General features: G+C 49.3%; 1 protein-coding gene across 1 annotated transcript in view; it reads left to right on the top strand.

Annotated features, from left to right (window-relative positions):
* Positions 1 to 313: 313 nt before the first annotated feature.
* The window catches only part of MYT1 (myelin transcription factor 1), a 36,031-nt gene continuing 21,055 nt past the window's right edge, over positions 314 to 15,289 (top strand). Inside the window, exons 1-8 of the mRNA XM_062588945.1 lie at positions 314 to 399; positions 5,269 to 5,331; positions 6,147 to 6,396; positions 7,137 to 8,004; positions 8,605 to 8,739; positions 10,064 to 10,154; positions 11,621 to 11,734; positions 13,438 to 13,652. Of these exons, the coding sequence (XP_062444929.1) occupies positions 314 to 399; positions 5,269 to 5,331; positions 6,147 to 6,396; positions 7,137 to 8,004; positions 8,605 to 8,739; positions 10,064 to 10,154; positions 11,621 to 11,734; positions 13,438 to 13,652 (1,822 nt within the window). The remainder of the gene's footprint in view (positions 400 to 5,268; positions 5,332 to 6,146; positions 6,397 to 7,136; positions 8,005 to 8,604; positions 8,740 to 10,063; positions 10,155 to 11,620; positions 11,735 to 13,437; positions 13,653 to 15,289) is intronic.

The following is a 15,289-nucleotide window of genomic DNA, read 5'->3' as shown; positions in this document are numbered from 1 at the left end:
CGTCCAGGCGCCTGTCGCTCCGCAGCACCCTGCCAGCAAAGGGCCCCCCTGGGCACGTGGGATGTGGGGAGCGACTTCAAGTCCCTAAATTTGGGCATTTCAAAGCAGATCGGGGCTTCTACCTTTAAAACGAGTATCTTCGGTCTGAATGATAAAAGCAACGCTAGAAACACTGTGTTATACAGGTGGAAGCTTCCCCTGCTGCCCAGAGCCGGGAGTCTGCGCAGAGCAACTTTTCCCACCAGAGAGATTTTCCTTTAATGATAATTTTCCTATTATCTTTTAATAATTATCTCTTTTTTTCGCCTTCCAGATGAGTTTAGAAAATGATGATAAGAGAGCACGCACGCGATCGAAGTCTATCAGAGGTGAGCAGTTTGATACCCGCAGCGTGAGGGTGTATATATCGGAAACCCATGTGCTTTGCTTGCTATAAATGGGCTTTTTTGTCAGGCCCAGGATGGTAGTTTTTCAAGTTATGCTCACTGCTTCCTCTCCAACCCCACCAACATTTGTCCACGAGCTGGGAAAAATCCCTGTCACAAATCTCTAGAGCTCGTCTTAACGCTTAACCCTCTTTTTCTGCTTCTCTCATCCCCTATGCCTAGGGGAGGGGGGAAAAAAAGGCAAAAAGGAGAAGCCCTTTTGCATGCTCTGCTTTACGGGGATGGGATTCGCGGGAGCTTCAGATCAGCTCCCGAGCTTTCATCATGCGGGCGCTGCTGGCGCCTTTGAAGTTGCACATCTGAGAGCACTTGGCAGAAGGAGTGCATGCTGGAGAAGCAAATGGGGCCATCGCACGGCAGGGACATGTGGCCAAATGACTTGTTAATTCAAAGCTTGGTTGCTATTTATTTTCTAACTTAAAGAAAAAAAGCGCATTTTGTTCTTTACAAGTTCTTTTTTTTTCGGGGGTGGGGGGGAGAGGGGAAGGAAAGATGCTTCGATGCAGAGCACAGTGTCACCTCTGATGGTGCTTTTGCCTCATGTGACGGTCAGAGATCGACCACACAACTTTGTTCCTCTTTGCGTACACAGATTTAATGAATTGCTGAGGTCGCTGGAAGTGAGGAATTAAAGCAGGCTAAAATGAAGGGAGATGTTTGCAGGTACTCTGCAACTTCACCCGTGCAGCTGTGCTGGACCGGGTTACTTTGTTTTGATCCACTCTTGACCTTGCTTTTTTCAGCATTTGCATCTTCTTAAAAGCAAAACCCAGATGCAGCCAATTGTGCTGCAAAGGTGGATTCTAGAGGTTTTCTTGTTTTGTAGTATGCACATAAAACATTTACTAAGGTTGCTAAGGAGAGCAGCCTGGTCCTACTTCTTTTCCTGCACCCTGCCTTCACCATGCATGAAGCTGGGTCTCTTGATGTGAAAAGGTAATTTACTGAATACATCATGGGCCTTGCCACTGCCTCCAGTTTGTTGAAACTCATGAGTCACCCCACTGGGAGCTGGATCCCAGGAAACCCAATTAGCTCAAACAAATTGAGCAATGTGTTGTGGTTTTTAGTCTGGGCAAATTTAGCTCGTGTTGTGGGTTTTCCCCTCACGACTATTTGGATTCCTGGCTGGACATAAGCTTCTCAGCAGCAACGCTATGTTGTATGTATTTATTGTATACAGTGGGGTGTTCTCTTATGCACAACAGGGGAGCAATCCCTAAAAAAGCTACAGACCATTTTTCACCCCAAATAGCACATCTGCTACTGCGTGCCTGAGCAGAGGCTGGGCTCCTGCGTCAGTCCAGGGCCATAAGCAGAGGAGTGTGGGTCCTATGCATGTAAATCAATACAGCTCCATTGACTTTAAGCTGTTTTGTATCTACAGAGTGAGTTAGTCCCTAATGTAGCAAGCATGCACTCACGTGCTTAATTTTAAGCACAGACATGAGGATTTACAAGGCAGGGGCTGCAGGTTTATGATTTACTGCAAGCTGGCATGCTCAGCGCTGCATCGTAGAGGTTTGAGATCATTCAGAGGTGCTTGCAGGGTAGATTTGCCTTTTCTTTCCCAAATGGGAAGCTTGAAACGCAATAGCAACCCAACAGAAGGTTGCAGAGGCTCCCCCCAGGGAGGGGAGACGTTCGTGTCGTGCGCACGGGGCGGATCGGGGAGGGCTGGGGCGTCGCTGCCATGATTTTGACCTTGTGTTTGTTTCTGTCCCTGCACCCTGCCCTTCGTTCAGTGCCCACGGAGCTCATCGGCCAGGAGGTGAGGTAAGGAACAGCCCTGCTCAGCCGCGGACACCGGGGGAGGCGGGAGGCCTCGGGGTGCTGGGACGGGTGCTGTCAAAGCCCCGGGGAACCCGGGCAAGGAAGCAGATGTGGGGACTTCACTGGGGAGAATGTGCTTGGAGAGATTACGTGGGTGGCGGGCGGTAGGGTAGGTCCCTGACTGCGTCCACGTCCTCTGGGCACCACTTGGCCACGCATGCCAGAGGGACCGTGCGAGTCAAAGGTGGTGAAAGCATCAGCCCTGGATGGTGACATCAGACCAAGGAGCCTCCAGCCACCCTCTGTCCTCCCCAGAGCTAAACCCCGGCAGAGCCTGATGCTCACGTTTCACGTTGCAGGGTTATTAGGGACAACGTCTTCCAGAGCAGATTTTCTTTTCCATGTATTTTACGTCCTTTCTTTGCCCTCGTCACTGCACCGTCCCTCCTTGCTTCCCTGCTTCCCCCTTCTCCATCCTCTGCTCTCTCCTTCCCTCCTTCCTCCCTGCCGGCCGGGATGGATCCCAACACAATATCGGGCGCCGGCCGCTCCGCCGCATCCGCCCGTCTGGCCCCGTTGCCGTTCGTTTGGTGAGCCTGGCGTGCCGACGGCTGGAGGAGCCGGCACCAGCCCTGCCGCGCGCCTCGTTTCGGGCCGGAGCCTCCCTGGCCTCGCAGCTCCCTTTGAACCTCGCCCGAGCGAGACGCCGGAGCCTCTAACCCGGCCGCGCGCTGGCAGCCGAGGCCGCCTTGCCTAGGAGCCGCCGGTCGCAAACCGCGCGCGTCGACGCGCGTTCGGGCCCCGAGCAGCCCGATCCCCGCACGCTCCCGCTCCCCGCCGGCGCGGGAACCGCCGGCACCGGGCTCGCCCCTCCTCTAACTTTTATCGCTGAACGCGCGAGCAGAGGTGGTAATTGGAGCAGGTGACATATAGAAGGGGCAGGACGGAGCGTGCCACAGAGCCATCTCCGCAGCTGTCACCTAATTGCCTGATTAACTGGACGATTAATCGACTAATTGGAAGCAGGGCATGGGCTGCATAACAAGAAGAGAGCCTTTTGTGGAGCGCGGGAAGGCTGCCGGGGGGGGATCGCGGGGAAGGAGAGCGGCTTTCATAAACCACGAAGCCCTCTCCCCTTCTGAGATTCCTGCCAAAAGGCTGGGAAAGTCCCCAAAGGGGAGCTGGATCCCAGGGGCAGCGGTGCGGGTGCTGAGCACCCTGATTTCTGTGGCTGGTGCTTTTTAAAGGGCCCTGAATCAAAGCTCAGAAACCAGACATCCAAATCCATACCCCTCCTGAAAACCTGGATATTAAGCCACTTGGCTCTTTCTTTCTTATTTTTTTTCTTTTTCTTCTTCTTCTTATTATTTTTTTTACTACAGGCCTCATTTTAGCACATTAAAAATGGGAGGGTCGAAGACGGGGGGAATCAGCCTTAATTCATTCATAAAGCTTATAAAAGCCTGTAAAATCTTCATCAGAGCTGCTCTTGTTTCCCGCTGAATAAGGCCTTTTTCAGGCAAGTCGCTGGTAACATAAACACGGCTCTGTCTTTCCGCGCGCAGTCACTTAACGGGTGTCTGGGGCTGCTCAGTTCAGAGCAGCCTCAGTCCCGGCCGAAGGCAATTCAAGTTAAATAGACTTTAAGATCATCACTGGAGGGAGCAGGGAAGGAGGGGGGGCTCCTCTTCCAACTATGCGCGTTTGCGGGACGAGATCTTTTTGTGCAAGCTCTCGCACTCCACCTCGTCTTGGCCAAAGCCACATCTCCTTAGGGGACACGCTGCCCTCTTATGCCCTCCCAGAGCCTACTTTGCTGGGCTAAAGCACACCAGTCTCTCCAAAGGAAGGATTCCTGCTCCCCTGGCAGTTCACTAGCCCCTTTCTGTCCCAGTTTCGAACTGAATTATCTTCCACAATGATCTGAACTGTGTATAGTATTCTAGGTGATCAAGCCGTTAATAACCCTCTGGTGCACCTGGAGCTGTGGAGACCATTTGTGCTCTTGGATCCTCCTTATCCGTAGCTTTTTGTGCAGACCAAGTACTCTGTTGAGAGCAGAAATGTTTCTGAATCCCTCGAGCACTTGGGGCTGTTTCACGCTCGCCGGCCGGATCCCCCACGGGCTGGCGATGCCTCTGCCCTCACACTGGCGTCGGGAGATTTCATAAACACCTCCAGCTTCCTGGGCTGCAGGTGCTGAGGTACTAAAGGAGGTTATTAATCCTATGTGACTCCAGAGTTCCTCTGATAGTAGGCAAATCACTCGGGCATCCCATAATCAATGCCACTATCTGATATTGCGAGAACCTGCTTGCTTTAATGTTTCTTATCAGGAGCCTTTATAGTCCCTGGTACTGGGACAAGTTATCACTGCAGGGGAAGAGCCCCCAGCCCTGTGTCGAGGGATGGAGCAGACAGGCCACAGCAAATGCAAGGATTTGGGAGATCTGGTCACCTAAATCCCACCCATTTACCCAAAAGCGAGGCTCCTTTGAGGATTTGTATCCTGGCGAACTTCACCAGTGTGCTCTGGCTAAAGGTGTAATCTCTGCAATCCATTCCCAGCCCGCTCTTTTCAACAAGCCGCCCGTTTTTCTTGTTCAAGAAACCCCAGTTCCTTGACAAGCTGTCAAATGAAAAGCCCATGTTTTCTTCCTACACTAGCAAAAAAAAGAAAACAAAACTGAAGAGTGGCAATGGGGAGGCAGAGTGCAGTAGTTGTCTGGTTTTTAAAAGCTTGCTCTTACACATGCAAATCTTTAATTAAACATACTCATAAAACTATAATGAACTGTTCATCTAATTAAATGGGGTGAGTCATTTCATTAATTTTTAGCAAACTGCAAAGCTGCTCTCCTGCCCTCCTCACTTGGCATTCAAAGGGACAAGCTGAACCATTTGAGGGAAATTATCTTACCTTTTGCAGTTATTTTTGTTCCTTCTGTATGAAACCTGTTTAACTGACCATAGTTTACATACTTTTAATTAAAAATGGAGTCTCCAAATCTTATTGCTGTTCTTGATGGTTACTCATTTCCCTCTCCAGCTGTCCAACCCCAGGTTGTAACGGCTCCGGACACATCCGTGGAAAGTATGCAAGACACAGAAGGTAAGGCTGGGTCTGGGAGATGTGGGCTCCGAGGTAGTGGGGATGGAAAAAAAGTTAGTAAGAAATCCAGAGAGAGATGTTCAGTGGGGAGAGACTGGCTCCTTGGAGGCTGCTCCAGAACAAGAGCTTGTCTCCCAGTCCGTCTCCTGAGGAGCCCCTCTCTATCTCTCGATCAACTGATAATAAGAGATCCTCGGGGATCTGCTTCATCAGGCTAACATTGGCCTTGATGGACAGCCCAGACTAGGTACCTCGCTCAGTGCCTGGAGTTAACGGAAGCATCTTCAGACAGAGATTGTCATCTGCTCGCTGCCCCTGCAGCTGGGGAGCAGAAATGAGTGCATGTGAGCTGCCTGAGACTTCATGCCAGCACTAACGATTTATTTCATCACAGCCCGTAACAGTGAAACCTGAGTAGCTGGTGCCAATAGGTAAATGTGCCCTGGGGCTGGTTCTGCATCGCCTGCCCGCTTTTGTGTAGCACTGGTGACCGCTGGCAGCTGCAGCGCGGGGAGCCACTGCTCCTGCTGTTCTTTGGACGCTAAGTGCTGATGGGCCAAACTGCTGCAGTGAGCCTAGCAAGCTTACTCTGATCTCTGAGCAAAGCCAGCATCAGAAGCTGCGCAAAGTTAAAGTCCTAAACCAGATATTCTGGCTGTGATGAGCTAAAACATCTAAAAATCTGGGCTACTGTATGCCTTTCTAATATTTGCATATTTATCCCCCTTTGTCAAACTGACTGAGCTGCTTCCGTGCTGTAGACTTGCCTTTTCACGTGGCAATGCCTCCTCTCTGCTCCTTGATCCCATCTGCAGTTTACAAAGCTGCCCTCTAGCAAAGAAGAGGAAACTTCAGGATGCAGAGGCCGAACATCTGGTGTCAAAGAGAAAATCCCATCCGCTCAAGCTGGCCTTGGATGAAGGCTACAACGTTGACAGCGACGGCAGTGAGGAGACAGAGGCGAAGGAGGAGTCTGGCTCTGATGAGTCGGAGGGGACGCTGGAGGAGGAAGAGGCAGAGACGGTGGAGCAGGAGGAGACCCGCAGCCCCGAGCCTGCAGAAGGTGCTTTATCATTATTGATTGCAGAGCTGTATTCTGCAGATGAGTAAAGGGCAGCGAGTGTTAATAACCAGGAATTATAGCTCCTCTGAATTATGTACGGGATAGGTTCTTCAATTACTGTGTTCAGTGGGAGCACAACAGAAAAGCTCTGCCTAGGCTGGGCTGGGATATTCCCAGATCATCCCCAATGTCTTAAAAATGAGAGCTTTTCTGCCAGTGATGCTCTTTGGGGAGAGAATCAGGGGAAGTGTGACAGGAGCTCTGCATGTGACCCCAGTGGCGAGGGGATGGCAGCATGGGGTCTTGTGTCGGCACCCAAGGTGGCCTCTGGCTGGCTCCTCCACCTGCGGGAGCAGTCTCCCTTGGCCGGGTCCTGCCGCTCTCCGACTTGTTGGTGCCTGATCCGGGAGCACGGAGTGGCACCGCACTGGTCTGTGCAGCACCAGCACCCCTGGGCTGCAGCAAGGCGACAGCAGCGAGGTGCCAGATGGGTCCTCGTGGGCAGGGGGCCAGGAGGCAGCGTGGGTCTGAGCGCTGTGAGTAGCTCTCACGTGGAAATTCCCTTTTTACCTGCCATTCCCAAATACAATAAATTAGGCTGCTCCAGGGTGTTACAGCATGACAAAGAAATCTTTGAGTTCATATTATTTATTTATTCATTTATTTATTTATTTATTTATTGTTTTTCTCTTTTTTATTTATTTATTTTTATTGTCCTTCCTTCGCTCCTCCCACCTCAGAGAGAAGCCCAGGAAAATCAACCCATTACGGACAAAATACAGGAACGAGTACATCTGGGCCCAGCAAGGCCAACTACAGCAGCTATCAAGAAATAATAGCCAACTCTCTCCTAAACCTAGGCCAAATAGCAGAAGAAACCCTTGCGATAGAGGGGCAGCTGCCTGAAGCAGAGCTGCAGGTCTCCAAGCCACCGTCTAACGTCGTACACCTGGTCCATGAAGACGCTGGGGAGGAGTTAGCGGAGGAGGAGTGTGACAAGGAAATCATCATCCAGACGGAAGACGCGGAGGAGGTCATTGAGGTCACCAGCGAACGCAGCAGCGAATTGTGTCCGGAGCATCGGGACAATGCAAGCTGTGAGGAGTCCTGCAAGCTACAAAAGGGCATGCAAGCTGAAGCAGAGGAGGAGGATGATGAAGATGAGGAGGAGGATGAAGATGAAGAGGAAGAGGAAGAGGAGGAGGAGGAGGATGAAGAGGAAGAGGAGGATGAAGAGGAGGAGGAGATGGCTCCTGAAGTGATCTGTGAAGAGACTCCTCATGCTTCTCAGGACACCCGGAAAAGCCACTGTGAAGGGCAGTTCAGCCCAAAGCCCGAGTACTCAGTCATCGTGGAGGTCCGGTCGGATGATGACAAAGATGATGACGCGCGCTCCCAGAAATCAGCGGTGACCGATGAGTCAGAGATGTACGACATGATGACGAGGGGAAACCTGGGGCTGCTGGAACAAGCCATTGCGCTGAAGGCTGAGCAGGTGAAGATTGTGAGGGAGCCCAGCCGGCTGCCTGGAGAACACGTGAAGCACTTCCAGGTGGATGAGAAACAGAGCAAACCACTAGACAGCATCCGCAAGAGCTACTATGGCAAAGGTGGGGTATGAGGACAGGCCTCCGTGTGTCTCCTTCCTTCCATCCCCAGGGAAAGAGATGACCTTCTCTGCTAAGCACTCCATGGAAAGTAGGCTGCTGGGGGTTTTCACAGCCCATGGAGGGAATTTAGCCCCGTGGCCTCAATGTCCGCAGAGATGGGGACACCGTGCAGATCAGCGGTGAATGCAGATAATGATAGTGTCCCATACGCCTCAGCAGGGGAATTGCTGGCTGAATTCCCTTGGTGGCATTGAAAACATCAGCCCATGCCTAAGGGCTGCTGAGCATTGAGCTTGTGGGGCAGCTCGGTGGTATGGCCATGGCAGGAGTGGTACATGCCAATGACCTGGTTTCTTGTAGTCACTCCTAGCCTCACTGTTTGCTAAAATTGCTTTCCTAATTTGTTTTTTGGAATTGCTAACGGTAGTAATTTCATCTTCAGAAAATAAGCTCCAAACCCAAAGGTTAACCATTTCCCCCTGTTTGCCTGGAGAGGCCTTTGGAAATGTCCACAGACATTTTTGTCCAAGGCATTCTTAACCCTTTCTGCTTTCTTCCTCTCCAAATCTCCTTCCACTTCCCTTCCCCTAAAACCCCCAGATCCTGCAAGACCCGAGAAACGAGAAATCAAATGTCCAACTCCCGGCTGCGATGGGACCGGCCACGTCACAGGACTCTACCCTCACCATCGCAGCCTGTCCGGCTGCCCGCACAAAGACAGGATCCCTCCGGAGAGTGAGTACAAAGCTGGGGTGCCTAGGCGGCAGACCCAGAGGCTGCCGAAATTAGTTTGAAGCTGTATTTCCAAGGGGAATGTTCCCACCAAATGGGTGGCAAGGCCACCTCAAGGCCAGTGGGCCCTTTGAGCACTTCAGACAGTTCCAGGATGCTTCTATGCACCCAAGTGGTGGTGATCTTTAGGGGAAATGCTATGGAGATTAATCGAAAGTCATACCTTGCTTAAAGATTTTTAGCACCATCCTGTGGAAAGTGAGGTCCCTTCTCTGAAATTCAAAGAGGTGCTTTAAAAATTACTGCCCAGGCCCTGTGGTGTTCTGAGCGGTTCCTATCTTTCACTGAATTTCTTATATTTTTCCCTACTTGAGATAGCATGCTGGGAAGAAGAGGAGATCATTCTTTTCTGCCCGAATATGATGCTGGTATTGCCATACAGCAAATGAAAGGAGTTGCTCAGGATGCTCACGATCACTGTTTCTCTTCCTAAGCTTTTGTCCCTGTAAAATTCACAAAGTATTATACTGAGATTCATCGATTCCACAGAAAATATTCATCATCATCATAACAGATTTTATATATAACATCTATATAAATATATATAGAGAGAGATTTCATTTCTACCTCTCTACCAGCATCCTAAATAGCTTTCTCTGCACATATACATAAAAATCAATGTTGTATGTTTATGATAATGGCATAATAGACCAAAAAAGCACGCAATCCTTCCTTATCAGTAATTTCAAAGGTTGCAGACCTACCATAAACACAGAACGGCAGGAAACAAGGAGAAAGTACAGTTATCTTCACACAAGCTTGAATGAGAGGAAAATAAATAAATAACACAAGCTGTGTGCTTTAGAAAGGCTTGCAAATCAAATTATTTTCTTTACTTTTAAGGTCAACGCTGCAAGAAGCAATAATCCTGAAGATTAAAATTAAAAAAAAAAATCAAACAAAGACTAGTCCTAAGGATAAAAGCAGAGATACAACTTCAATCACTTAAAACTACCTGAAATTGGTAGGCCTGGCTCCAAAACGATGGCGTGAGGGAGGGGCTGGATGGGGGAACCGGATTGCAATCAGCAGACAAGGAGAAAACCCAGGCTGTGCGCAGAGATGCTAATCTAGCGCTGACCTGAGCGGTGCTGCCTTGTAAATCCTTTTTTTTTTTTGCCTGTGCAGGCAAATTCTAATTACAGCGTTTCACATTCCCTGATTTCTAGGAAGCCAACGTACAAGACTTGATGATTTTGTCTTTTTTCCCCCCTGCTCTGTTTTTTATCGAGTTGTTTTTTCTTCCCTCCCGCTTCTCGCTCCGAAGTCTTGGCCATGCACGAGAACGTGTTGAAATGCCCCACGCCTGGCTGCACTGGACAGGGCCACGTGAACAGCAACCGCAACACGCACCGCAGGTACCTGCTCCGAGGGCCTCTCCGTAACGGCAGAGTGAGGGTAGCGGCAGGGTGGACAGCCAAAACCCCGTCGATTTTACCCAGCGTAGGGGCCCTTGCACTAAGGAATGGTGCAGCTCGGATGAGCAAAGTAGGGATGACCGAAGGCAAAATATAATATGGGAAAGCGAGACCAAAGCGGCAGTGAATTATGGCTGGTGGTGTGGCACTTCAGGGGATTTTTAGGGATTTCCATGATAGTTAGCCTGAAATTACTCTGTGATGCCCACGATTTTAGGTCCCCTCATTGTAGGATCTCAACCCAGATACAGCCAGGAGCAACTTTGCCCTTTGAGAGCCATAATTGTACCCCATGCTCTGATTTTGCTCAAACTGCAGCACTTTCCATAAATAAGACCGCTGCTGTTGGAGGGAAAGGTGCTTCTAAAAATTACTTTCACAAAAAGAAAGCTTCCAAAGAGCCAGATTAGCTTGTGCTACGGAGATACACGCACGCACTTAGGATTGTAGCATTGTTTGCACTTCTGTGTAGTTGGCACGTGGAAAGCACCAGAGCTGCGAGTGCCGATGGGTTTGTAGGTGCGAGGTGGGCATGCATAACTACTTGCTCATGTGGGAGCCGGGGGACACGCCAAGCTGATGATGCTTCAGCAGAGCCATAGTTGCTAGAGGAAAATTGGGGAACGTCTGCTCTGTCAATTGAGAAGTCCAATTTGGTTTAGGAAGAGAGACAAGTGCATGTTCAGCTTGTATTTAGCCCTGCTGCTGCTGCGTGGCACCGGGGCTGGCAGTGAGGGCTGGGTGACGGAGCACCAAGGTTCAGACCCAGACCCTGGTGGGAATAGCAGCATTTATGATAATGGCATAATAGACCAAAAATCCACCCAACCGTGCCTTGTCAGTAATTTTGAAGGTTGCAGACCCTGCAGGCGGGTCCCAGTCTGCCATAGCCTCCTTCCCGAGGTGTGTGGACGTTGGAGGCTGCGCACATCAAAAGTGCAAACGCTTCCCTGCAGTACCCCTTGGATGGCTTCCTGCAAACTGGCTCAGCAAAAGAGCCGAATAAATACAAATCACGAATGCCATTTATCGGTTAAAAGCACTCAGAGAAACCAGCCCGTCCCCCTTCTGCCTTTGCTGAGCTCAGCCTGGTGGATCTACCCGTTTGATCTGTCTCCAAGTGTTCAGGATGGTCAGGGGCTCTTGTCCCTGAGAAATTTGGCACTTGATGTTTGGCTACTTTGCAGCTTGCCAAAACTAAAAATAAAATAAAAAAATATATTTTTAAAGGAAAGGTAAATGATTTCCTTATGGGGCTCAGTGCAGCTCTGGGGGCAGATTTGGGTCTCTGAAGTGAGTGAAGATTTTCATGCAAGTTCCTCATGCTCAGTTTCCCCCCCTCTCTCTCTTTCTCTCCCTCCCTCCTTTTCCTCCTTTTTTTTTTTTTTTTTTTTTTTTTAACTCAGTTTATCTGGGTGCCCCATTGCTGCTGCTGAAAAATTAGCCAAATCGCATGAAAAGCAACAAACTCAGTCTGGCGATCCTTCAAAGAGCAGCTCCAATTCTGACCGGATACTCAGGTGAGCGGGCAGGAGCAGTGCAGCACGGTATCGTGTAGCCCCACCGTCCACCCGGCAGCCGGGCTGCAGAGAGACGCCGGCGCAGCTCGCTCCAGCTGTATCCTGATACTGCTGAGTCCTGTTATTATGATCATAGGTCTGGTCAAGGTGGGGAGATATTTAATTGATGATCCCAGGGAGGGCATTGAGGACAATGAATTGCTTCTGTAGCATCAATTAATGCTGAGGCTACAGGCCAAAGGGTTTTACCCGCGCAGCAGAAGGCACTCGTGTCACTCATGCTGCAATGCAAACTGCTGGAGAATTATGGCTATTATATTAGCATTATAAGTAGAGTGGGCTTGGTGAGGGGGAGGAGGAGATTTAGGCTGCCCATAAATCACTTGATTGCAGTTTCGTTTAAGTACGCCCGCCGTGCTTTCTTCACCTCCGCGCTTCAGAGGAGAGAAACCTGCCACTCATTTTTGCAATGCGTGCGTTTATTTTTTTTTATTTTGCTCGTGTCTATCTTCCCGTGAGAAAGGGCTGTCTAATGCTGAGAACATCCCCGACAGATCCTGGCCCCCGTAGCTGCTGTGATTCACGAGGCCACAGAAGGATTGTAAGACAGGTAGTTATCCTGCAATGAGAGCAAGAAGATAAAATCCCCGGTACACACCCTTCAAAATGTGGCTGAAAGCACCCCTCCAAAGGCATCAAAGGCTAATTTAATTTCTTTATTTGCTCCCCAGGAGTGTCAAGTACCCCAGTGCACTGATGCTGAGAGCTCGGTGCTTGGAAAAGGAGGCGGTTTAGGGCAATTACTTATTTATTTGCGGCAGAGCCCACATCGGGTGCAGTGCGCTCTGAACGCGTCATGAGGACAGTCCATGCTCCAAGGAGTCCCCACCCTGAGGACTAAGCTGGTGGAAAGAGGTCATGGGAAGGAGAATAGCAATAGCGCATTTATATACAATTTATATGCAAAACAAATTGATTCATGATAGGCAGCCCAGCAGAAGTGGGTCTTTAAGAGGGAGTCAGGGAGTTGAGCTCACTGTTACTGCAAGTTTGCAGTGGAGATTTGAGTTAAACTGGGATCCTCGCTCCTTTGTGTGCCATTTTGCTTCGGGATCTCCACAGAAGAGAGACACCCAGGTCTTTCTGACCATTGGAAAAGCACTGCCATGCCACAGCAGCCTGCAAAAAATTGTTTTGTATGAGATCCAACTCCTCAGTGTTTGGTTTAAAAAAAGAAAAAAATAGGGAAAAAAGAGAGAGGGAATCTAAGAGCCCCACCTCAGGTGCAGATCTACTTAGGGAGAGCAAAAGGGCTGTCTCTTCCTGTTCTACCCCCACAACCCCTCGGGGATAAGGTGCAGCTAAGCATCCCCATCACGCCTGACTCCCCCCGAGCAGCTGCGTCTGCAGACCATCCCTGTCGCTCATGCGTACATCTGGCGGCAGTGGGTCCGCACAGTGCTGGAAGAGTGTGGCAGAGCTCCACAACAGTGTCCAAGCACAGCTGTTGGGCTAATCTGCCCTGATAGCACCAGGAGATGGAGAGGGCAACGTGCCCAAGAAAAGGCTCTGCTCTGTTTCGGGTTTAATATTTCTGCACCACCTCAGGCAGGGGCTGGTTTGGATCCTCCCAAGGAACGGTTTGTGGGGAAGGGAAGAGAAGGAAAAGGAGAAATCACTGTTGCTCGTTGTCTCATCCACAGGCCTATGTGCTTTGTGAAGCAGCTGGAGATCCCTCAGTATGGAAGCTACCGGCCCAACATGGTCCCAGCAACCCCCCGGGCCAACTTGGCCAAGGAGCTGGAGAAGTACTCCAAGGTCACCTTCGATTATGCAAGTTTTGATGCTCAGGTTTTTGGCAAACGCATGCTTGCCCCAAAGATTCAGACTAGCGAAACCTCACCTAAAGCCTTTAAATGTAAGTTGGGAGCAAGGACGGGCTGAGTTTTGAATCCTCTGCCTTTCTCATCCTGTGTTGCATGCCGTAGGGCTCTTGGGCATGTAGGTCTGGGCTAACGGGAGAGCTAAACCGGGTCCCACAGAGCTGACTTTGGTGCAGAGAGGGGCCTGTGGCTCCAATTTTGAGCCATGGGCTCAAATTTTGAGTCTTATGCTGGGAATGTTTTTCAAGGCTCTCTGGCTTCAGTTTTGGGGAAGAATTGAACTGAGCGGTGGGAACATTAATCTGAGCAATGTCTCTACGTAGTATAAGTTACACAGTTGTCCTCAGTTGGTCCCCACTGCTTTGCAGTTCATATCTATTGATCTGTCTTTTCTCATCTAGCTAAATGGATTATAGTTTTTCTCTCCTCTATCTTATATATGACCAACTTGAGCCATTTGTCTTCTCCGCTATATCCTGTTCTCCAGCTCCACCACCTATCGATCATACCACCATCTAGCTATCAGCTCTTTCATATCCGAGCCACCCACCTCTGCTCTTTACCAGGGATCTTGCACTGTTTACAGCGCTGTGCAAGCACAGTGCAGGTGAAAATGAAATGGCTAAATAAACCCTCAGAGGATGGGCTGTCAGGAGCAGGAGAAGAGATGCATGGGTTTGGGGGGGGAGGAGGGGGAGGACAGTCTACTGCACAGCTGTATTGGGAGGACCCATGGTTATGTTCCCGCTCCCTTCGTCTCCCAACATCTTTTAAATCTTTTTCTTAAAAAAAAAAAAAAAAAAAAAAAAAAGAAAGAAAGAAAAAGAAAGATTGAGGCAACCAGTTTGCAGAAGTCAGCAGCCTCAAGAGGGCTTTCTGCCTGGCTAATCCCACTTCCAGAATCCTGTTTAATCCTGGTGCAGCTGCTCTCTAAAAAGTGCTCATACTTGCAAGCATCCCGGTTGTTGCACTACAATGGAAGCTGCCTTTATTACAGTACTAAATCTGTAAAGGATCAGACAATGAAATTGGATGGAGGCCAGAGAGCACAACTGCCACTGTCATCCTGGGTTAGGGCTGATGGAAAAGTAATTTGTTTCTCAGCACAAGTGATTCTCTTGCTGAATAGATTGTGTTATTTGCAATATTAGCAAAGAATTTTCAGGGTAATTGTACTGACAAAAATAATTCCAGCAGGCCCACTAGGATAATCCTTTCTATTTTTTCTCATCACTTATTTTACTAATTTGCTGATTGCGAGTCTATTAGTGGTAGAAATACTTATGAAATGGAAAAGCATCGCTGAGTCTATAGTGTGAAATTGAAATTGGCATCTCATGATCCTGGATATTGTCAGGTTGGGTTCGCAAATACCCACACCCACCAAAAAGACATGGATTAAACCAGACTTGAAAACAAGCAGTAATACACAAGAATAACCATTTGGGCAAGCCTCCAATGAGTTAATCAAAGCGACAAGATGAATATGATTGCCAATCATAGCAGACAAATCTGTTCCTTTCACTGAGAACTTATTTTAAAGAGATCTTCATCCAGGGGGATTTATATTCCCCTGCATGTGTGTGCATAACTCCCATTAACGTCAATATGCATTATATACGCGCACAATGAGGAAGAAAGCAGTTCTCAAGAAGATTAGCGTTTTATAGTG

Source organism: Rhea pennata, chromosome 16, assembly GCF_028389875.1.
Source record: "Rhea pennata isolate bPtePen1 chromosome 16, bPtePen1.pri, whole genome shotgun sequence".
NCBI classification, from domain to species: Eukaryota; Metazoa; Chordata; class Aves; order Rheiformes; family Rheidae; genus Rhea; species Rhea pennata.
Note: the sequence above shows the minus strand (reverse complement) of the source record. Positions and strands in the feature narration are given on the sequence as shown.